At 36.5% G+C, this 24,904-nt stretch overlaps 1 protein-coding gene and 1 long non-coding RNA gene across 2 annotated transcripts; one reads left to right on the top strand and one right to left on the bottom strand.

Annotated features, from left to right (window-relative positions):
- The first annotated feature begins 765 nt into the window (after nucleotides 1–765).
- On the top strand, nucleotides 766–2,137 carry LOC126728848 (F-box protein At5g03100-like). Its single transcript, XM_050434609.1, has 3 exons — nucleotides 766–1,498; nucleotides 1,599–1,786; nucleotides 2,045–2,137. The coding sequence occupies exons 1-3, from the start codon at nucleotides 766–768 to the stop codon at nucleotides 2,135–2,137; spliced, it is 1,014 nt and encodes a 337-aa protein (XP_050290566.1).
- Nucleotides 2,138–21,981: 19,844 nt separating this feature from the next.
- On the bottom strand, nucleotides 21,982–22,488 carry LOC126729196 (uncharacterized). The gene is made up of 3 exons (XR_007656535.1): nucleotides 22,376–22,488; nucleotides 22,145–22,226; nucleotides 21,982–22,054 (listed from the first exon to the last, which is right to left on the bottom strand). It is a non-coding gene; the product is annotated as an uncharacterized LOC126729196 (long non-coding RNA).
- Nucleotides 22,489–24,904: the final 2,416 nt, after the last annotated feature.

Here is a 24,904-nt window from a genome sequence, read left to right as displayed (position 1 = left end):
ATTGTTCAACTCATGGGTCCAACCTTACCTAGGTTCTCCAAAAAAAAAAAAAAAAAAAAAAAATTTATCCAGATGAGTTGGATTGGGTTGGATTGAAAAAACCGCTCACCCATTTACACCCCCTACTTAGGTGTCTTAGGCCAACGGTCAAATAATTTAAATTAAATAAATTACAAAATATTAACCAATCTTAGAAGAATTTTTCCCTCTCTACAATATTAAATATTTAATGATCTAAAAATTCGTAGTACGAGAGCTAGAGGTACAAAATTACAAATGCAATAGTGTAAGGACACCTGTTAAACGTCACCCTAAGAAAAAGAATCCCAATCTAAAGAAGAATAGATTCAATAGAATAAAGAAGCTCGAATTTTTTTTCTAAATGACAATAAATATTAACAAATTTAGTTAATTGTCACATTTCAAAACAATATTAAAAACTAGCATCTCGAGTATTTTAAACTCGAGTTCTAAGATAAAACTCGAGTTCCAAACCTGGTACTTATACAAATATTTTTTGCAGAAAAACACCGCTATAGGTATTTAAAACGTCATTGTAAGGCATAAAAAACGCCACTATAGGTGAAAATTTTTTTTGCATGAAACTCGAATCTTAAAGACTCGAGTCCTAATGTGAATCTCGAGTTTTATGTTACTTTTCTTAAATCTTTCAATCCGTTCCTAACTTACTATTTTGAATCACTGTTCACATCTATTATGCACAAAACCTCTCACATCTGAAAATGAAGGAAGAAAGCCAAAGCCATGGTTCAATCGATGGTGAAACTGAAAGAGGCCCAACTTCCAACACTGACAGAAACCCGATTTCTGAAGAACAAGAAGAAGAAGAAAGAATCAAGCGATGATCATCGAACCAAGCGTCGCAAACATGCACCAATCTTAGAAGAAGATCGAATCAGCACCTTACCAGACTCCATCCTCCTCAGCATCCTCTGCTTCTTGCCCACCAAAGACTCTATCAAAACCGGCGTTTTATCCAAAAGATGGTCCTATCTTTGGACCTCCGTTCCCTCTCTCAGTTTCGAAGACGGTTCCTTCCAATGCATCGACGATTTCACCAGTGCCGTAGATCATACCCTGCTCCTACACAGAGCTCCGAAGCTCAGAAATTTCTTTGTCCTGTTCAACTACGAGACACACTTAAAGCCTTGTCTCGATCTCTGGTTTCGTTTCGCCACAACTGCCAAGGTAGACCAACTCAGTATACTCTTAACTTCTACTGATTTTTCGGGTTCTGAGGCGTACCCATTGCCTCCGCATCTCTACACCAATGAGTTTGTTTCTGAATTGGTTTTTTATTTCTGCAAAATTAAGCCTAATGGGGTAGTAAATTTGAGTTCACTCACGCGCTTGACTATTGGGTTCACTGCGTTGTGTGAAGTTGCGATAAAGAAAGTGGTAATGGGTAGTCCTAGACTCGAATACTTGGAACTGGATAATTGTTGTCGGGTCAATCGGTTGGATTTAGTGTCCGAGAGTCTGAGAAAATTGGTTATACACAGCTATTTTATGCGTACTTCAGTGGGAAGAAGCCCCGACCCCGTGTTCGAATTAGATATTGTGGCTCCAAAAATCAGGTATTTTGATGAAGAAGTGTCGGATTAAGGATGTATCGTCGTTGGTTGAGGCTAAGCTTGATTTCAATTGTGAAGTTAAAGAGGAGGATCAAGAAAGTGCTTATAAGGTGTATGAACAAACTGTGAGAGAACTTCTTGAGAGTCTGCATCATGTTAGGGAACTTACTGTTGGCAAATGGTGTCTCATGGTTGGTTTTACTTGATATCTCCCAAATTGTTGTATGCAAAACTTCATGTTTTTATTCATTACTAATGTTGATTCCCATTTGCACAGACATGAATGTATCAAATATTGTAGCTTTTTATTGTTGAAAGTTATTGTTTGACTAATCCCAGCATATAGAATAATGCACAGCTTCTACTGTTGGCAGATGTTACCTCATGGTTGGTTTTTCTTTTGTTTGTCATATACAAAATTATGTTTTTCTTTTGTTTGTTATTTGCAGAGACATTATAATGTATCAAGATTATTGCTTTTCATTGTTGGTGCTCTCATTGTTTGGCTAATCCCTGCATATAGAATACTGCACAACATCTAGTTTTCTTTTTCATTTACTACAGTATTTACACATGAACCCAATATCTTTTCTCTTTGAGGCTGATTTGTAGATTTTGGGTATGTTTATTTTTAACTTGAAGCCCACCTTATTCTCACAAGTCACAACTTTTTAGAACTTCACAGGTACTGTTGTGCTTTTACACAAATTATTTTTTAACAAAATAAGCTCATCCAAACATAGTCTTTAGTGAGAAGTTATAGGTAAGTTATACATGCACCCAATGGGTCTTGCACCTGTAACCTCACGTTCCATCCAACCCTTGCATGGGGAGGAGGTGCTGGTTGAGCTTGAGTTCATTGGAGAAAAAAAAAATTGAGGTTTTAATCATTTTGTAGTCAATCAAAAATTATAGGGTGTATTCTTTTATTTTTATTTTGATAAGTAAGAAATATTTCTATTGAAAAAAAGACTACTTTATGCAAAAAGGCACGAAGCAGTCAAGAGGAATACAAAGGAAGCAATTATTAAAGGACTAATATTATTGGACAAATTATATCATAAGAAGACCATATTTACCAAATTTATATTATTACCCAAAGGAAAAATTATTTTGTGATTTATAAGAGTATTGGAAAATGATGATACTCTATTGTGAGCTGGACTTTTTCTCCTGAACATTTTGATTTTAATCCACATTGTAAGGACATAATATTATCGTTTCAATTTCATGAGTTGAACTAGTGAGTTATAGACACCTGCTTTTGGTTGTATGATAAGGGGTAGGGCACTTGTTTTTCTGCCAAATAATGATTCATCGTTATAATCTGTTAACTCTAAATCAAGGTATTGGTTTTCCAAAATGGCCTCTTTTTTTTTCTTTTTTCATTGTCTGCATATGGGATATATTAACATTTATGTAAATTAGTATTCTGTAAAACATGTTAGCTAAAGTGTTAACTGGTGATGTATTTTACCTAGGGCAAATGGTTGTGTTATTTGTGCTTACATTCACTTTACCTTATTGTGCTTTGATTCTTGCTCTAATGGATCTAGGTTCTATCTATTATGTCACTGAAGCAACTGCCTTCTCCATTGTTAAAGTGTAAATGTTTAACAATGAAAACAAGCATGAAGAAATGGGACATCCATGGCATAGCAAGGCTTCTTCAAAGTTCGCCTTATGTGGAGACATTAGTTATTGACATATCCTTCTACAACATAAAGTTAGAGGTATGTTTTTCTGGGACCAATTCCCCGAATGTCATATCAAAGGAGCTTTAATGAAGGATTACTCCTAATTATTATCTTTTTCTTTAGATCAATGTGTCTAACTATTTATGGTGTCAAAATGATTCCCTTGAGGAGTTTGGGCCCCCTTTAATTTCTTGACATAAAGAGGTAATTGTTGATTATCATCTTTTTTTGAAGTGGTCATTTCATGGACTGTTTACTCAAAACCTTCTCATTTACAACAATGACAGCAGTAGTAGATTTTTGGAAATTGGTTTGTTTGAATAAGAGGTCGTTCATTGCAAAGTTACTATCTAGAACTCCTAGCCCAGGCATGCAATGACAAGCCAATTTCACTTGAATTTAATTTTTTATTTATTTTTAAGTGTTGGGTAATTATTTAATTTTCTAGTTTTGGACATGGGCTATGCTAATTGTTCATTGGGTCTTATTTTGGTTTTATTTGAGTTTATTTATTTAGTTTGGGCTTCATCGTAATTGTTCTTGTTCCACAAGGCATAGGTATTACTGTCTTATTCATCTATTTACATGGGTGTAATGCTTTCTATACTATACAAGAAGTTTTTTAAATTTTAGAAGCTATGGATAGCTTGTTTGAAGTTTGTGTGATACAATTTTTTTCTTGATGTGATGCCTACAAGTTTCATCTTTAAATTTTGAGCAACTTGAAACCTAGCAAACACAGATTGATTTGTCACCATTTAAACCCTTAACTTTAAAACTTCAAAACCCCATCAAATAGCCCCAAATACCTCCTTAAGTGGCAAAATAATGTTCTCGAGTTACTGTTCATATCCCTAGGACAGCAACCCAAATATTAGTTTTTCCCCTTTGTTGCATCCCCAAATCCTACTATTCCTTTACCCATTAGAAACCCTATAATTTTACTTTTCCTACATTTTTTACACCAAAACCTAACCCTAAATCCTCAAAATCCAAGTTGTTCAAAGCTGACTCAGGAATTCCAAATCTGATTTGGCTTTGGTCCCTTCCTACGTCAACTCTATAACAGCATGACAAAGTATCAATAATCTAAAACTGAACTTCAAATGGGCTAATGTAATTTTATTCTGCAGTTTCTAGAAAGGCAATACCTCCATTATTGCAATTATGATGACATGAGTCATTGGAAATCAAAGGAGATTTATTTCAAGTTTTTGTTGCTATGCCTCAAGACTACCAAAATTTTTGGTTTTGGAGAAAGTTTGTTCCACATAAAGGCAGTATTCTTTTTGTAGGGAATTTAACCAAAAATTCCTAACCTGTGAGAAACAAAACAAATAGAGAAAACACATGTCAAAGAAAATAATCACACGCACAAGACAATATTTACGTGGTTCGGCAATTTGCCTACGTCCACGGAGTTGCAGGGATTTCACTATTATCAGGGAAAATACAATAGTGCACAAGAACACTCTCAAGAAACCCAAATCCCAATTACACCCTAGCACTCTCTCACAGAAAAAATAAGAATAGAAGCTGGCTGCCTCTCTTTTCTCTATTTTCTCTCATGTGGCTGCTCACTAGGTTAATTAGGATTTCTCTCTTTTAATCTCACGGCTACACATTTTTCTTTTCAAAAACCTAATATATATATATATATATATATATATGTCAAAGTCGGCTGGAGCATTCCTTTTACAACTAGGATTCTATTTATGTTGACTTGGGCTTGGCAATTAAAGTCATACACACGGCCCATTTCAACAAATCTCCACCTTGACTTGAATTGATCAAGCTACACGAGCAAACTCCTCCATCAGCTCCACCTTAGCCCTTAAGGGCTCACAAGCTGCAAACATCAGCCACAATCCTCCATAACACAATCCCTCATCCTTGCAACTCGTCCTCCTGTCCTCAAGCTAGAAGACCAATTGAAGCTGCGCATAGCTTCAACTTCTCAATAGTGACACCCTTAGTCAACATGTCTGCCGGGTTCTTAGATCCACAAATTTTCTCAAGTATTACCAGCTTATCTTCAACAAGATAACGGATAAAGTGGTATTTTGTCTGTATGTGCTTCGACTTTGAATGAAAAGCCGAATTCTTGGCAAGAAAGATTGCACTCTGACTGTCACTGTGTAGAATGCCCACCTCCTGCTTCTTACCCAATTCATCTAAGAAACCATGTAGCCAAATCATCTCCTTTCCAGCTTCAGTTGCTGCAACATACTCAGCTTCTGTACTAGACAAAGTAACAATCTTCTGTAGATTTGAAGCCCATGATATAGCTGTACCACCCAGAGTAAAAACAAACCCAGTAGTACTCTTTCTACTATCAATATCACCAGCAAAATCAGCATCTACATAACCCTGTGTTTGCAAACTTGCACCTGTGAAGCAAAGACATGTATCTGATGAACCCTTCAGATATCTCAGAATCCACTTGACTGCCTCCCAATGCTGCTTTCCAGGCCTACTCATGAATCTGCTCACAACTCCCACTGCATGTGCAATGTCTGGCCTTGTACACACCATAGCATACATCCAGCTGCCAATAGCTGAGGCATAGGGCACCTTGCTCATATGGTCCCTTTCTTCTTCTGTCTTCGGTGATTGTTCTTTGCTTAGTTTGAAATGACTACCCAAGGGTGTACTCACTGGTTTAGCTTCATTCATGTTGAACCTGCTGAGAACTTTCTTCACATACTCTGACTGTGAAAGCTTCAATGTACCATTAGCCTTGTCTCTAATGATTCTCATACCAAGGATTTGCTTTGCAGCTCCCAAATCCTTCATTGCAAACTGTTTGGACAATTGCTTCTTCAGATTATTAATCTCTTCAATGCTAGACCCTGCAATAAGCATATCATCCACATACAACAGTAATATGATGTAAGAATTGTCAAAAAACTTAACATAGCAACAGTGATCAGCTTCACATCTCTTGAACCCAATTCTGTGCATAAAACTGTCAAATTTCTTGTACCACTGTCTAGGAGCTTGTTTTAGGCCATACAAGCTCTTTCTTAGTTTGCAAACTAAATTCTCTTGTCCTTGAGCAATGAACCCTTCTGGCTGAATCATGTAAAGATCTTCCTCCAAGTCACCATGAAGGAATGCTGTCTTCACATCTAACTGCTCAAGATGTAAGTTTTCTGCAGCCACCATTCCCAGTACTAGTCTGATTGTTGACATCTTCACAACTGGAGAAAATATCTCTGTGTAGTCAATGCCTTCCTTCTGCTGGAATCCTTTAACAACTAATCTGGCCTTGTAACGTTTGCTACCATCATGCTCATTCTTTATTCTGTATACCCACTTGTTGTGCAAAGCCTTCTTTCCTACTGGCAATTCAGTCAGTTCCCATGTTTGATTCCCCAACAAGGAATCCATCTCATCCTTCATGGCTAACTCCCACTTGCTTGAGTTTTCATCTTGCAAGGCTTCATCATAACACTCTGGCTCACCACCATCAGTCAACAGGAGATAATTTAAAGTGGGTGAATAACGCTGTGGAGGTTTAATGTTCCTGGAAGATCTGCGGACTTCAGCTACAGGTGTACTCAGATCTACCTGTGAATTTACATTCTCCTTATCTTCTTCACCCTTTTTCTGGACAGTACCTTCAGTCAATTCATCTAAGTTGACAAACTCAGATTTCTTTTGATCCATCTCTGTAACATCTGACACTACAGTTGACCTGTCCTTGTACATAACCTGTTCATTAAATATCACATTTCTACTTCTGATGATTTTCCTGTTTTGTTCATCCCAAAACCTATAGTCAAATTTCTCATCACCATAGCCAATGAAAAAACATATTTTAGACTTTGCATCAAGTTTACTACGAGCATCAGAATCAATATGAACATAAGAAACACAACAAAAAACTTTTAAGTGTGAAAACTTTACCTCTTTACCGCTCCAAACCTCCTCAGGAAGTCTGAACTCCATGGGAACTGAAGGTCCTCGGTTTATCAGGTAAGCTGCAGTGCTAACAGCATCAGCCCAAAAAGTTTTTGGTAGTCCAGCATGCAACCTCATACTCCTAGCACGCTCATTGAGAGTTATGTTCATGCGCTCAGCCACACCATTCTGCTATGGTGTCCCAGGAATGGTCTTCTCCATCCTAATTCCCTGTGCAGCACAATACTCACTGAACCCTCCATCTATGTACTCTCCTCCATTATCTGACCTCAAACATTTTACTTTTAAACCTGTTTCTGTCTCAACCATGGTCTTCCACTTCTTAAAGGTTTCAAATACATCAGATTTATTTTTCAGAAAATAAACCCATACCTTTCTGCTTGAGTCATCAATAAAAGTGATGTAGTACCTTGAACCTCCAAGGGATGCAATCGGAGAAGGCCCCCACAAATCAGTGTGTACTAACTCCAATTTTTCAGCCTTCGGTGTCCTGCCAGTTTTCAAGAAGCTCACATTTTTCTGTTTTCCTAAGATGCAACTTTCACACATGTCAAAATCAATGGACTTCAATTCTGGTAGTTTTCCTTTTGACAGCAGCATCTTCATCCCTTTCTCACTCATATGACCAAGTCTGCGGTGCCATAGGCTTGTATCAATACTTGCATCAGCAACTGCAATTGTGTCTCTTGGACTTGAGGTCATGTACAGAGTACCAGTCTTCTTTCCACGAGCCAATACCCTAGCTCCCTTTGTAACCTTCCAAGTACCACCAACAAATAGTATTGCATGTCCTTCATCATCAAGTTGTCCAACAGAAATCAGATTCCTCCTCAGGTCAGGAATATGTCGAATCTTCTCCAGTAACCAAACAGACCCATTGGGCAATAATATTCGAACATCTCCCATACCCACAACATCCAAGGCTGAACCATCAGCTAAATACACCTTACCAAAATCACCTGCAACATAATTCTGTATGATTTCTCGGTGTGGAGTGGTATGAAACGAAGCTCCTGAATCCAAAACCCAATCATCAAGTGGACTGTCTACTGCAAGAAGTAATGCATCCTGTACCTCTTCTGTTACAGCATTAGCAGAATCATCTTCATTCTTTTTCTTAGGACTTTTACATTGATTCCTAAAGTGACCTGTTTTCCCACAATTCCAGCATTGTACTTGTTGGCCTGATCTAGATTTACTTCTGTTCCGATTAGAATTTCTGGATTTTGATCTGCCTCGATTTGAATTTTTGTTATTACCTCTGCCTCTTGTCTCAAGGTTTAGGGCAGAACCAGATCTTGAGGATTCACCTGCATCTCTTCTGCGAATCTCCTCAGCCAGAATTAAATCTCGTATATCATTGTACTTGAGTTTTTCCTTTCCTGTAGAATTACTTACTGCCATCCTCATTGCCTCCCAACTGTTTGGCAAAGAAGCCAAAACGATCAGTGCACAGATCTCATCATCAAAATCAATTTCTACAGACGACAATTGATTTGTGATAGTGTTAAATTCATTCAGATGTTGTGCTACTGATGCATTCTCTGCCATCTTCAGATTGAACAGTTTCTTCATCAAGTGCACTTTATTGTTTGCTGACGGCTTTTCATACATACCAGACAAAGCCTTCATCAGATCTGCTGTGGTCTTCTCCTTTACAACATTGTGTGCAACAGACCTAGATAGAGTTAACCTGATAACTCCTAGTACCTGTCTATCAAGAAGAGCCCATTCCTCAGCCTTCATAGCCTCAGGTTTTGTACCTAAAAGAGGCAGATGCAATTTCCTCCCATATAGATAATCTTCAATCTGCATCCTCCAATACGCGAAGTTTGTGCCATCAAACTTTTCTATTCCAGACGCCTTTCCTGCTTCCTCTGCCATTGCTCCCACTCAAACCTAACCCTAGGCTCTGATACCAGTTGTAGGGAATTTAACCAAAAATTCCTAACCTGTGAGAAACAAAACAAATAGAGAAAACACACGTCAAAGAAAATAATCACACGCACAAGACAATATTTACGTGGTTTGGCAATTTGCCTACGTCCACGGAGTTGCAGGGATTTCACTATTATCAGGGAAAATACAATAGTGCACAAGAACACTCTCAAGAAATCCAAATCCCAATTACACCCTAGCACTCTCTCACAGAAAAAATAAGAATAGAAGCTGGCTGCCTCTCTTTTCTCTATTTTCTCTCATGTGGCTGCTCACTAGGTTAATTAGGATTTCTCTCTTTTAATCTCATGGCTACACATTTTTCTTTTCAAAAACCTAATATATATATATATATATATGTCAAAGTCGGCTGGAGCATTCCTTTTACAACTAGGATTCTATTTACGTTGACTTGGGCTTGGCAATTAAAGTCATACACACGGCCCATTTCAACACTTTTCAGTGGTACAATTTCTACTTAAGAATGCAAAGGTGATGGAGAAGATGGTTATCACTAAACCTCAGGTTATGCAAAATGAGAAGGGTATGCTACCTGTATTTCTACAGTGGCTCAAAAGTTGTTAAGCTTCCCTAGATCCTCTCCTCATGCAGTGATTATGTTCCCATATTAGTAAAATCATTTTAAGTTATTCCATCCTCTTAAACCAGCAGATTCTCATAAATACACAGTAGTTATGAGGTTAGAGGTTCAAAGCACTAAAATTGTACTATGAATTTGCTTTAGCTTCTGTTGTCATGTACTTATGTTTTCTTAGTGTTATTAAGCATACCTTTAGACGTATTCATGGTCAATGAAAGTGGTTTTGTTGCTTATCAAATTTTTAATTTGGTTTTAATCACTTTGCAATTTTGAATTTTGAATGACATTGTCAGTCATTCCTAATTTCCTTCTGTTCTTAATTTTTTATTTTTTGAAGACTTTACTTGGTAAAATGTTTATAAATTGATATGACAATTAATGTGATCTTATTGCTACACCAACTACATAATATGTAAGACTTAGTAAAATTTTAGTTTTGTACCATTACTAGCATCATTGATAAGATCTATATCAATTGCTTTGCACATATCCAGATTTGAATCAAGCATGCTGAAGTCTTTAGAACTTGATCCTCCAGGCCACAAACATCACTTGAATACAAACTTGCTTTTGAGTATTTGATTATCTGGTCTGAAACAAAAGAGAAGTACGAATGCGCTTGTTTTGATTGTTTGAACTTTGAAGAAAAGGAATTAAACTTGGAAATAAATCTCTTATTTTGGTTCATTTAAATATACCTGCTCATTATTTAATTTTGTGGGAAAAAAGAGGAAAAGTCTTGAAAGCATGAACCAAAAAGAACAAAAATTCATTATCTTTTAATTTATGTCTGTTTAGTAAACAAAGAGTCATTCTTTTTGCATGGAAGAGAAATATAAAGGAAAGCACCACATAATCTGATAATCTCAGCAAGAACTAAGAACTAAAAGAAGCTATGGTTCTATCGATGGTGAAAGAAGCTCACCTTCCAGAGAAGACAGCTTCCCATGATCATGGAACCAAACGCCTCAAACATGCATCCATCTTAGAAGAAAATCGAATCAGCACCTTACCTGACTCCATCCTCCTCACTATACTATCCTCTTTTCCCATTAAAGATGCTATCAAAACAGGCGTTTTATCCAAAAGATGGGCCTATCTTTGGACCTCTGTTCCCTCACGCAGTTTCACAGATACTTCCTATGAAAATGCGGCTGCTTTTGCCACTGCCGTGGATGATGCCCTGCTCCTACACAGGGCTCCCAAACTCACAAATTTCTCCCTAGAATTCGAGTACAGGGCCTACAGGCTAGAGCTAAAGCCTTGCGTCAATCTTTGGCTTTGTTTCGCCACAACTGCCAAGGTAGACCAACTAAGTCTATGTTTATCAGCTGCTAGTTGCACACCTGTAGAATACACATTGCCGCAGCATCTCCACGCCAATGAGTTTGTTTCTAAATTGGATTTTGGTAACTGCATAATTGAGCCTAATGGGTTAATAGGTTGGAGTTCACTCAAGCACTTGTATTTTGGGTTCACGTCCTTGACCGACGATGTGATAAATGAAGTGTTATTGGGTAGTCCTAGACTTGATTCCTTGGAATTGCATGATTGTTATGATTTTTATCAGCTGGATATAGTGTCCGAGAGTTTGAAAAAATTGGTGATAGATTCTTATTATTCAGGCTTAGATTGGTACTTTCCGTTGGAATTGGAAATTGTTGCTCGAAAGATCAAGTCTTTGGAAATTATAGGGTATTTTTTTTATATGAGGAAGTGTCAGATAAAGGACGTGTCGGCATTGGTTGAGGTTAAGGTTGATTTTGAAATACAGATTGACTTAGTAAGTGAAGAGGAGGAGGAGGATCTTTTTAAGGCTTGTGAAAACATTGTGAGAGAACTTTTTGAGAGTTTGCATCAAGTCAAGAAACTTGTTGTTGGCGAATGGTGTCTCATGGTTAGTTTTTCTTGATTAACTTTATCATGTTTTTTCGTTGTTTCACTTCATGTTCTTCTTGATTGCTAATGTTAATTTCCATTTGCAGAGACATGAATGTATCAAGTGGTGCGGACACGAGGTACAAGCCCCCAATTACACACACATATAGGAGGAAAAGCAAAAAGAAGACGGCCCAACCTGTGGCCTTATGGATGGAACCTATTAGTTATTGGGCTTGAGACTAAGCAAGCCCAAACATTTAATAATTAGGGTTCCTTTAGGGTTTCTTTATGCATTTTTATTGTTGGCTATTTAAACAACTTTTTGGGATTATTGTAAGACAGTTTTGAGAATTATTAAAAAAATGTGTGTTTTCTTTCACTAGTGCCGACTCCAGTTTGCTTGGTGCTGACTCCAAGCAGCCCTTAGGTGCTGACTCCTAGGGTTTATCTTTTGTTCTATTGTTAGTGTGGTTGTCCTACGTCAGTTTTGGTATCAGAGCAAACTTCCAGTCCATACAACACAACCGTAGACAACCAATAGAAAGCAAAACCATCAAAAGAGCCAGCCAGCCAAATATGACACTACCTTTCAAGTTTTTGCCCCATGAGATCTTGAACAAGCCCAAACCAGCCCCAGCAATCCGTGTATACCCCGCAGCCCCACATGAGTTTTTCATCCCCAAGGCAACAGAGAAGCCAGTGATGCCTCCCAAGTCGGTGACCAATATCCGTGCCCGCCTCTGATCACAGAACCCTCACCCACAAACCCAAACCAAAAAAAAAAAAAAAAAAAAGAAGAAAAAGAAGAAGAAGAAGGTGACCCACGGTAAGCCCATTAGCCACCACCCACCGGTAGCCACAAATTAACCCTCACCGCCGCAAGACCCAGCCACCGAAACCCATTGTCGACCCACACCAAAAAAAAAAAAAAAAAAAAAAAAAAAAAAAAGAAGAAGAAGAAGAAGAAGAAGAAGAAGGTGACCCATGTAAGCCTATCAGCCACCAGCCGCTGGTACCCACAAATTAACCCTTATCGCTGCAAGACCCAGCCGTCGAAACCCATTGTCGACCCACCACTGTTGAGATCAAAGAGCAACTGCCGCTGCTGAGATTGACGAGCCACTGCAGCTGCCAAGATCCGAGACAAGCAGCCACCCGCCACTGTCTGCGCCTCCTTCGCGCCGCCATCAGACATCAGTCTCCTACACCGGCAGAAGACTCTCATCGCAGAGAAATTTTTTTATTTTTTATTATTATTATTTTTTTCTTTCAGTTCTGAGTTCGTTGTTTATTTCTTTAGTTACTATAGCCTCTTTTAGTCTGTAGCTTCTTAAGTTTTAAGTTCGTGTACGGGGAATTTGGGTAACTAATTTAGTTTTCCTAACTATCTAGTTAGTAGGCCAACTTTTTAAACTATATAACTTAGTAGCATCTCGAGCCTAAAAGGCTCGACTTTGGGCTTATAAACCGAGCCTCTGAGGCTCGACTTTTATGTTTTGAGGCAACCTGACGTGGAACCTTTTCCACGTGGAAATCGAGTCTTATAGACTCGATTTTCATATTGAGCCTCAAAAGCTCGATTCCTGTGGTCTAATATTCCACGTAGAATTTGAAACCGAGCCTCAGAAAACTCGATTTTTAAATTGTGGTCAGAATGTAGGACACGTGGCTGATCATGTTTGGGTCCCTATAGATCTGATTTTTTTTTACTGGGTCTCTCGGGGCTGACTGAAATACACTTTCACATGTGCACTCCCTCTCTCTCATACAATCCCAACACTTAATCAATTCTTCCCTCCCCTCTCACTCTCATACAATCCCAGCACTCACATTGCACATCCTCATGTCAGGTAAGGGTCTCACTCTCTAGTTGGTTATTTGTTGTTTGGTTTTGATATTTGTCTATAATTTTTTTTTTTGCTTGAGTATGAAATTATTATAATCATTGATTGTATTTGGTGATGTAATTGCTTCATTTTGGTTTTGCCATAAAAACTTTTTAGCTCCATTATGTATTGGTTCCCATCAGAAATGTTGTTGTAGTAGAAATATCAAATGTTGCCATGAGTAATGAAAATGGGATTGATCTGCTAAAAATATCAAATGTTGCCATGAGTAATGAAATGGGAAGTTGAGCCCCTGGTAGATGAGTTTACAAAGAAAACTTAGCAAGCATGCTCCTTTGTTTGCTTTATAGTCATACAACTATTTACTTCAATTGTGTCCACAGTACATTGAGATCAACATTATTCATACTATTCCTAGTATGCACTTCATCCATGAACCAGATCCACCAATTGCACTTTACCATCACACTTACTAAGTAAACCAATACACAAAACATATTTTTAATTATTGGAACTCATAACTTCTAAATGAGCCATATCTTGGCGCAAGATTTCAAGAAATACTAATCAAATTCACAAAAATTCCAAAAACCAAAATTTGAATATGAGAGAGAGATCCATACTTGGGTGCTAGAAAGAACGGCACAATTCATAACAAACACATACACAATTTTTATATGGCAGTTGTTACCAAAAACATACTTCTTAGATGTTAATTTATTTGAAAATAATTAATTTCCTCCTTTTCTTTTCTCCCCCACCCCTTCTTTTAATAACAAGTTAGAATCCTTTTCAATTGAGTTATACATGTATCTTGACATTGATATGGCTTGAATATGGAGTTGTTGTCAACTTGTCATCATGGAACTGGTTGAAAATCTTAAGGTAAAAAATTATGTTGTTTCTTGAATTGTTGTTGGCCTTGATAAAACATTGTCCTCAAAATTGTTCACCTCATCGTTAATATCCTTTCTATAGGGGCGGAGCTACACTTAGCCAAAATTTTTAAAAGAACTTTATAAGGTATATATATTTTGCAAATTTTTTAGACACTAGACCTTAAAATTGATAGTTGGCCCCTCCAAAAAATAAGAGCTGCCCCTTGCAAAAAAGTATTAAATAACTACTTAAACGTTGGGTTCTAAAAAATAATTGTTAAGAACAACAAACTATCCGCATTGTAAAAAAAAAAAAAAAAAAAATATATATATATATATATATATATTTATATCTATATTCTTTTTAGTTTTTTCCTCTCTTATTAATTGGTAAGTTTTGGCTGTTGAGTTCAAATAATAAGTTTGTAATAAAATAAATTTCTTGGTAGAGTTTATTTTTTTATTTTTTATTTTTTGGGACTAAGTCTTTCGTTGTTGTTGTTAATTTTCGAATTGTTTGTCAATACTTGATTTAGTCACAAAATGTTAAATGAAAAAAACTATAAAACCAATGTCGTTTGTAAATTTTATTTATTTATTTTTTTGAGACAACCAATGCATATAAATTACTACTAGAGGTTTCTATTTAACCAAAAAAAAAAAAAAAAAAAAAACTACTAGAGGTTTTCGTCAAAGCAATGCCTTTTTCCCAAATAATAATTAAAAAGAATCGCGGAAGGAAAAAGAAACGATTGGTGCCAAAGGTGATGTTTTATGCTTCCACAATATTGCAAGCCACAAAATTTAATTAATTACCCACAATGTTGCAACTTGCAAGTCATGAACCTTAATCTAACAATAAATCTAGGATAAAACACACAAACGACCCTAAGATTTAGGCTAGCTAATACTAAGTATTATTAAGACTTTTTAAAAATATCAAATTTTCTCCCTAAGGCTCTATTTGGTTAAAGGATGAAAAATATTAAAAAGATGACAAAAAATAGATGGATGAAAAACACATTTATTTAGTTGAGAATAAAATAAAATAACAGAAAATGTAGTTTATAAATTTATCAATGGTATGTATCATGAATTTATTTTGTTGTGTGGTTTGATTTTTTTCTTTAGTTTTTATTTTTTGCTTGAGTATGAAAATCATTGAGTATTGTTAGGTTTTTATCATGGGTATGTATCATGAATTTCTTTTGTTGTTTGCTTTTTTTTTTTTTTTTTTTTTTTTTTTTTTTTTTTTTGCTTTAGTTTGAAAATCATTGAGGATTGTTAGGTTTTTATCATGGGTATGTATCATGAATTTCTTTTGTTGTTTGGTTTGATATTTGTCTTTGATTTTTTTTTGCTTGAGTATGAAATAATGATTGATATATTTAAGATGTATTCTTGGTATATTTGTATTGTTAGGTTTTTAATGATTGTATTGTTGTTTGGTTTGATATTTTTATTTATATTTTTGTTAGAGCTGATTTGAAATTTTGTAATGGGGGTGAGTTTTGTCTTTAGATTTTTTTTCTTTGAGTATGAAATGATAATGATTGTGTGTTTGTACGTGATGTGGGCTGAGTATATGCAAATGTGGGGTGACAAGTTGTAATTTTTGAACTTTGAGTAGATAGAATAGGTTTTGCAATTGATGTTAAATGAAAGAGATAAAAATATGTCACTAACATATTATTATACTTGACTCTAATAGGTTCACAATTTCTGAAGAATATTGATATAAATGTATACTACGGTGGACCCCTTGACAATCCTGGAGAGATTAACGGATTCCCATTTAAAGGGCCGGGTATCGAATGCTACTACATGATGATATGCCGTAAGACCAAGACGTTAAATGATTTGAAGAAGAAAATAATGGAAGGATTGAATTTGAACCCTGCTTGTTATGACATAAAGATTATTTATCGTTACCCACAAGAAGTCCTTCATGAATGGATAAATTACGAGTACATGGCGATCAAAGAAGACAAACATGTAAAGATCATGTTTAATAGGATCCATAAAATGCCCCAAGTAAATGCTGCTGAGTTGTACATAAGTTCGGAGCTGCTTGTAGAAGTTGATACTGATGAGGTGCAACAAACAACTACATCTTTACAATTTACAACCCTAGATTATGGATGCACTACAATGGGAGGCTGTACAATGGGAAGTTATGCGCTCCCATCTTAAGATCATGCTGCCAATACTGGTGAAACACTCTAACCTTAAGAGACACATTTAGGGGAGGAAGACGAAGTCGAAGATCATGCTGCGAATAATGGTGAAAATATTGATGATATGGATGAGTACGAAGAGAGAATTGAGCGAGGCGACTTTGAGAGGGACGTGGATGACCATGAACTCGTTCCCAATTTTGAAGAGAAAAATATGGAGTACCATGATGAAGGTGATGAAGACGATGATATTGGCATCCAGTATGATACAAATATGACCACTGCCTACACACTTCCTAGCGAGTCATTCTGCGCAAATACTTGGGAAAATATGGTTGATCCTTCACGTTTTCAGATACCATTTATTTTTACTTAGGAAAATGGGATGCATTTTAGTAAAGGGTTGACTTTTGTAAATAAAGAGGCGGTGAAGCGTGCATTGATAATATACACAGCAAATGATAATAGAAATTTTATTATCCGAAGGTCGACCAAAACTAAATTGTGTGCCGCATGCATTGACACCAACTGCAAGTGGTATGTTGGGGCATTCAAGAAGTCTAAACTTAATGGTCTGTGGATGGTCACGTCTTACGTGGGTCCACACAGTTGTATACCCTTTGGCTTGCGAATAAACAGTAAAATGATGGATTCTAATTTTGTTGCATCAGAAATTGTGGGAAAATTGCGACAAAATCACACTGCTCGTATTCATGAGCTATGGGAGATCATACATATTAAGTATATGCATGAGCTTTCTTACTATAAGGTATGAAATGCAAAACAAAAGGCAATTGCTAAGATACATGGGGATTGGGAGGAGTCTTACCAAAGGTTGCGAAAGTTGTTGTTGGCATTTTTGGATCAAGATTCGGGTACCCAATACAACTATTACACCATACTTAGGGGCATAGATGGTACTACATTACTACGCTATGTATTTTGGGCATTCGCTCCATGCATTGCTGCATTCAGATATTGCGGGCTAGTGATCAGTATTGATGAGACTCATTTGTATGGTAAATATTGAGGGGTGTTGATGATTGCAATGGCAACCGATGCGTACCAAAAGGTTTTGCCTCTCGCCTTTGCTATTGTGGACAAGGAGTCAGGGCCTAGTTGGGGATGGTTTTTAGAGTGTCTCAAGAGTTCGATAGGGCATGTGATACCTGACGAGGGCATTTGCATTATTTCTGACCGACATAAAGATATCAAATGTGTCATTGCAGAGTGGCCTAGACAAGATGATGGAAGCCCACAGGTATTTCACCGATATTGCCTTTGACATGTTGCTAGCAACTTCAACACACTTTGATGACCCGACTCTAAAGGCATTGGCCTTGAAAGCTGGATATGCGACTCATGAAGCTAAATTTGAGTCCATAATGCAAACCATTAAGGACGTCGAGATTAATGCACTGAGGGGTGTAGAACCTGATGATCCCAATATTACACACTATATGCCATACACATATCTAATGAGTTCGGATTTGGACAAATGGACCCAGACACATGATGGTGGAAGACATTACGGGGCAATGACAACCAATATCTCTGAGTGCTTTAATGGGGTACTTAAGGTGTGGAGTGATTATGCAATCGAGATCTATATCAAAAATGAGCAGAAAATTTCAGGACACACTCTGAGGAATTTTAATCATGAACTTGGTGTATATCAAGTGGTTACCCCGTACAACGACCATAGAGGTGGAGGGGGAAACCACAGTCATGACGTACGCGTATTTGCTAGAACATGTGGTTGTAGAAAGTGGCAAAACATTAAGATCTCTTGTTCATATGCAATTAAAGTTCTTCAAGGTCTGCACCTCAATGCCACCAGCTATATTGACCCATGTTATGGTTTGGAGAACGCCATTCACACATATACACATCAATTTGTGGTGCCAAAGTCAGAGTCATTGTAGAGGGACGTTCGCGGACCACGGTGGGTGCCTAACCCAAAGCTGTTGCGGGGCAAAGGTCATCCTGTGAAGTCAAGAATAAGGAATGAAATGGATGGGGTACGGCGAGAACCGGGAAGTTAGAGGGAAGATCCAGACTTGAGGGCGATTCAACCGAGGCAGCAATGCGGAGTGTGTCATAAAGAGGGGCATAACCGCAGAAGATGTCCCAATTCCCGTGGGGCTTTGACAAGTGGTTCCCATGGGGCTTCGACAAGTGGTAGTGCTACAAACTAGGCAAGTGCTGTCACTGTTTTTATATAATATGCTCAGAATTTCATTTGGTTTTTGTTCTTTGCATTTAGGAACTAACGACCGTACAACAATGTTTGTCAGGTGAGCAGCGACTCGATTTTGGAATGGCATTGTACGTGGGACTTGTGGTTCTCTTCTGTATGGACAAGTGCTAGGCGACTATGTAGACTATGTTGTATCAATATGGACAAGTGCTAGGCGACTATGTAGACTATGTTGTATTGACTTAGTTGTTATTTTGTTTATTGCTGAATGTTGTTGTAATTGAACTATTTGCTATCCATTGTACTCGTTACATTAGTTGTGTTGTGCAGCTTTTGCCTATAATGCTAGCAATGATATTACTTTGGCATTAGTAGCTACTACTTTGGCAAGTTCAACCACAGGGCCCTCCTTTGAAGCGATGATAGCTAGTATTCCAACTGCTTTTGTGTGTTAAGAGGGCAACTATAATGCCCATGAATAGTAACTGTTTTAATCCGGTTGTTTGCATCTGATGTACTCTCCCTTTGACCACTATCATATGCTTGTATCTAGTTGTTTACTGCCCATGTGATGTGTTCTGGATCTAGTTTACTGCTGCAGGGGAAGGGAAAACTAATTCTGGTTTACTACTGCAGGAGTAGCTGCAAAAAAAAAAAAAAAAAATTCCCAGTAGAAATCGAGTATTTAAAACTTGATTTCCATTTAAGGAAATTGAGTTTCAGAGACTCGATTTCCATGAAATCGAGTATTAGATACTCAAGTTCTACTGGAATATATATATATATATATATATATATATATTTTTTTTTTTTCCAATTTGAGAACTAATTTCAGAACTCTATAAATAACAAAATTTTTTTCCTTTTTACAATTTCATCAATGTAATGTGTAATGAATACCCTGTACCAATTCAAACAAATATTCACATTAGGTAAATATTATTTGTCTCCACATTTGTCCAATATAAATCCTCATTTTCATTGGACATAGAAATTAAACTTCCATAATTTTTCTCAAAATAGTTTTGGTTTTCTTTTTGAGAGGTACGTTAATTTTCAAAATATTATGTTCTTTTAAAATATTTTGTTTAAATTTTATGTATGCGTTTTCACTTATGTAGCATTTAGTATTTAGGCTTATTTTTTCATATTATGTGCTGATCTATATTTTGGATATTTCGTATGATGCATATACTTGGTAAGGATTTGTTTTTGCCTGCTTTTAGTTCAGTTAAAATTTGTAGGTGACAATGTGAACCGTGTGATTTGGTGACATTTCTTGATTGCACGAATTAGAAGAATTTTCCCCCAATGTATTTAGTTTAAATTTAGTTTTAGTGTAAAGTTTCATAGATTAACTGTGACTAACAATAATAATATTCATAAAATCAATAAGACATAAATAATTTATTACAAAATCTATCAATAATAGTATTCATAAAATCAATAAGACAAATTATTTCTTACAAAATTTATCAAAATACACCGCGCATTGCACTGGATACCGGCTAGTTAATTACAAAAGAGGAAATAATTCTACTTCATCTTAATTAGATGATTGAAACTACAGGGATCATATTTTATTATATAATTTTAAAAAATATTGTAAAATTTGTAATAATGCTTCGAGTTCTTGGACCACTTTGACAGCTTTTAATTACCTAGGAGCCATGGTCTGATCCTATGGCCATGGTTTTTTTTTTGAATAGGAAAGCAGCTGGGTGGAGGTGGTAAATGAACATACCTACTCTTTTTCATTTGTGCATTAATTACTCTTTTGAACATAACTGAACCATTTCAAGCAATTTTTCCTCATCTTTTCATCAATAAGGATCACCCCATCTTTATTCTTTAAGCAAATTTCTTCATTTAAAATATTATATTTCTATGTATTTGTACTTATCCATTTTTAGAACATGTACTTATTAACAACCTAATATTCAGTATCAGGCATAAAGATAAATCTAGGTTCATCATTCATAGATCATATTTTCACAAATTACCACCAAATAATAATAATAATAAAAGCCTTACTTCTATCTGCGCTCAATCTAAAAAGGCATATATTGCAAGGAAAAAATAATGAAATTATAGACTAAAGATAACCACACCAAGTCTAAAAGCTCAAATTTGAAATTTGTTTACTTTCTCTCATTTGAATTGCAAGTTACACCACCAATTTCAAGGTTCAAAATAGCTTTAAAGGAATGCTATCAGTATCAAGTACACAAATTTCAATTTGTTAATTTGCAATTAAATTACTAAACCAAACATTATTCCACAAAAATTGAAGTCTAAAAATAGATGTTAACTTCAACCCCCAAAAAGAAACCCTGCTGCCTGATCTTCAAATAAATGTTAATTTCAATTTGTATGACTGCTTCCTTCCAAACCCTAGCTCAACAAGCTTTGCCACTTTGGCTTCAAAATCAGGTCCCTGCAGCCATAGATATCACATGAAATCTTCAGATCAATCAAATACAATTAATAAATCTTGTTCGTTAATCAACGTAACACCCATTCTTTAAAAAGTCCAGATCGATAGGGTCAACTATCAATAAGATGGCAAACCGTGACAACTTGTCAGTGAAGATATTGCAACAACCAAGCCTTAGTCCCAAAAAGTCAATCACTTCTCAATAGTTTAACCAATTTCACAATACAGCAGAGACTTTTTTTTTTCCCTACAAGGAGGCTAAAAGAAAGCTGAGACAGTTCTTAATAACAGGAGAGAAACAAACAACTAACATCATAGCGAAAAAAATGAGTAATTAAAACAGAAGGAAGGGAATTCATACCACAGTAGTAAGTACTTAAACACGTGCATCAGGAGCATAAGCATGAATCTCACTAGCCATTTTACGAATGGAATCATATTGTTCCAAGTTTAGAGGCTGTCAAAAATTAATGCAGGCACATCAGCTCATCAAGCAAATCATAGAGAAAGGCATTGCTTCAGGAACCATCATCAATATTGAGATTAAGCAATAACACAAGTCAAAGCAATACAACAAGAAAAAAATGATAGTATTTCATTGTGCATTCTGTCAAAGTGCGAATAAGTGTGAAAATAATCTCTACACCACTGTACATTTGTGAAAACAAATAACTGCGTATCGTCTAAGGAATTGTTTATCTTTTGGCCAAAAATTACATATGTTACCAAGGCATAACAACCAACATCACTCCTTTGCTGTCATTTTACAACAGTGGTCATACCTCATCCGACAAGTAAAAATAAGCCTTCTTCCAATGATTCTTTGTCCTCAATATCTCAATTTCTTTCAGCAAGTAATCCTTCGCTGCATCACTTCTGTTGCATATCAACAAGTGGGTGGAAACTCATCAGTTTTCATTGAAAATATACTGACAGTTGCGTGAACATGGACAACTGACTGTATACCAGAAGACAGCTTTACTATATGGTACGGCATATGCCGCTAGTCCCGGGTCTGAAAAATATTCATCTGATTTTGGATGGTCGGCTAGAATAACAAAAACGAAAATTACAAAAGATTCAGCACGTCTATTTTCTAAAACTATTCTGATTACAACAAAGACAGGACAGGTTTTGAATAAGAAATACTGTCAATAATGACCTAAGGGAATTTTTTGCCTTGATTCAGTAAATTACCTGGACATGGGCTGGTGTATGTCAAGACACGCATGCTGTCACCCCATCTGCAAAAATATGGGCTGATTCAAAATTGCAAAAGCCATTTGAAATGTTGGTCCAATGCCTCATACGGTCATACCACTCTTGAGTCCCGTGTTCAACACCAAAACGATCCCCAATTACAGTATCAGATATCTAAAATATAGTTGAAGGGCACAAGCAAACACTTCAATTAAATCTTTTGTCTTCATTAAGACATGTCCATTAATTTACAAGCTTCTAATGGACTAGTGTCTTATTTTGGCTTGAACTCCACCTTGTATAAAACTTTACTGATTGGTTTGCTTAGATCTCCTTTATTAACTGGACTTGTGTGAGACTTGAATACAATGTATAACAAAAGCAAAGTTTAACTTCCCAAATACTTAATTTAAAACATATAGGATACACCAAACACCGCAGGAAGAGACGGAGTTACAGGCAGAATGAAGTCCCAAACTGTCAAATTTAACTTCACAGGTACTGAAAGGTTTGAAATAGCATCTTCATCCATTATATCAACTGGCCCATTATCTGAAAAGAATTCAGAAAAGGATGGAGACAGAAGAACTCTTCTTAAAGATGTACTGGCAGATTTCACTCTTTCTACCTAAAAAACAAATGCTCATATGAACAGCTTATATATTGCCAAGATCAACGGAAAAATTAAATTATATGCAAAAATAGATTCAGAAACCCACCACTTCTTCCAGTGGTTTTCCATCAATGGGCTCCACAATGTCAAGACAGCTCCTAAGTTCACTGTAAAGTTGATGCTTCTCAGCTTTGCCCATGTATTGTGATGGAGGTCTGCAAAAGTCAGAATAGATAACACAGATAACTTCATGTCCATATTTTGAAAACAAAAATCACCCATGTGGTATACTCTGAAAACATGAAGCTACCATGTGCCTTATTTTGTGACACTTACTCCCCTGTGGTTTGCTCTATGAGGCATTTCTGCTAAATTAAATGAAATTTGATGGAATGGAAAATGCTAACATGACCTACTGAGAAAGAATTGAAGAAAAATATCATTTCTATACTCACATTTTTGGTTTTCTATCTATCTTTCTTCTTCAATCCTCATTTGTGTTTATGGCTATTCACAAGGCATAAGCTTTTGTTGTGCAGATAGCACCCCAGAACTCAAATCAATAACAGTAAATAAGCGGAAATCAAATAACAAGCACACACAAAGAACACAAGAATTTACGTGGTTCGGCAAACTGCCTACCTCCATGGAGACGACGAAGAAATTTCACTATAAAAATAGGGAGATACAATAGTGCACAAGAACACTCTCAAGAAACCCAAATCCCAATACACCCTAACTCTCTCTCACCCACAAGACAAGAAAACACTATTCTTCTTCTTATGCGGCTGCTGCTAGGGTTTTTGGAATTACTCTAATTCTCTCTATGTATTTTTATTCAACCCGAACCTAATATATATATATATATATATTATAGGCCGGCTATTACTAGGAATTATATTCCTAGTTGTATTTGGTTTCCTAATACTACTTGTATTTGATTTAGAAAACCAAATTGGGCTTTGGCAATTCAAGCCACACGGCCCACATCAACAAATCTCCACCTTGGCTTGAATTGATCAAGCTATACGAGCAAACTCCTCCATCGCCTCCACCTTAGCCCTTTAGGGCTCACAAGTTGCAAACACCAATCAAGTCCAAGTAACTCTTGAACTTATCTGTTGGAACTAACTTTGTCAACATACTAGAGGATTCCCAAGTCTTATTCTTCTATAGTGACCCCATCTCTTCTACATCCCTGTAAGACAATGGATCTCCACTGCTAGTTATGAGAGCAAAACTAACCATGTCTTCAAAGCCATATCTCTGTGGTGCTTTGTGAACCCGCTTCTCTCTACCTTTAGCAATTGAATAAGACTCTTCTTGTTGCTGTTGTGGATCAATCTCAACAATACCCTTATCATTAGGTGAACTATTCTCGTCAAGCTCCACCTCAAAATTTAATTTCTCCTGTGGACTATCATCACATGTCTCTGCTTCATTCTGTTTCAACATAAAGGCTTCATCAAATATGACATCTCTGCTGGTCACCGTTTTCTTTGAGATTGGATCCCAAAGCCTATAGCCTTTAACACCTTTTTCAAAACCAAGAAATACACATTTTCTTGACTTCGAATCCAATTTAGAACGCTCTCCACTCTGCACATGCACATAAGCTGGACAACCAAAGATTTTTAGACTCGAATAATCAATTGGTTTACCTGACCAAACCTCTTTTAGAATCTTGAAATCAATGGCTGAAGATGGAGATCTATTAATAATGAAGCTTGCTGTGTTAACTGTCTCTGCCTAGAACACCTTAGGCAACCCTGCATTCAATCTCATGCATCTGGCTCTTTCTGCTAAGGTTCTGTTCATTCTCTCTGCAACCCCATTCTGCTGTGGAGTTCCTTTAACTGTGAAGTGACGAGTAATGCCTTCTAATTCACAAAATCTTATGAATTCTTTATCTT

The sequence above is a fragment of the Quercus robur genome, chromosome 5 (genome assembly GCF_932294415.1).
Source record: "Quercus robur chromosome 5, dhQueRobu3.1, whole genome shotgun sequence".
NCBI classification, from domain to species: Eukaryota; Viridiplantae; Streptophyta; class Magnoliopsida; order Fagales; family Fagaceae; genus Quercus; species Quercus robur.
The sequence above is the reverse complement of the archived record's forward strand: the minus strand, read 5'-3'. Positions and strand labels throughout refer to the sequence as shown.

Excerpts from the sequence above, each read along its gene's own strand:
- LOC126728848 (XM_050434609.1), top strand. The coding sequence starts at position 766 with ATGGTTCAATCGATGGTGAAACTGAAAGAGGCCCAACTTCCAACACTG. Across the intron at positions 1,499-1,598 it reads GTTGGATTTAGTGTCCGAGA|GTATTTTGATGAAGAAGTGT; the intron begins GTCTGAGAAAAT and ends TCCAAAAATCAG. Across the intron at positions 1,787-2,044 it reads TTGGCAAATGGTGTCTCATG|AGACATTATAATGTATCAAG; the intron begins GTTGGTTTTACT and ends TGTTATTTGCAG.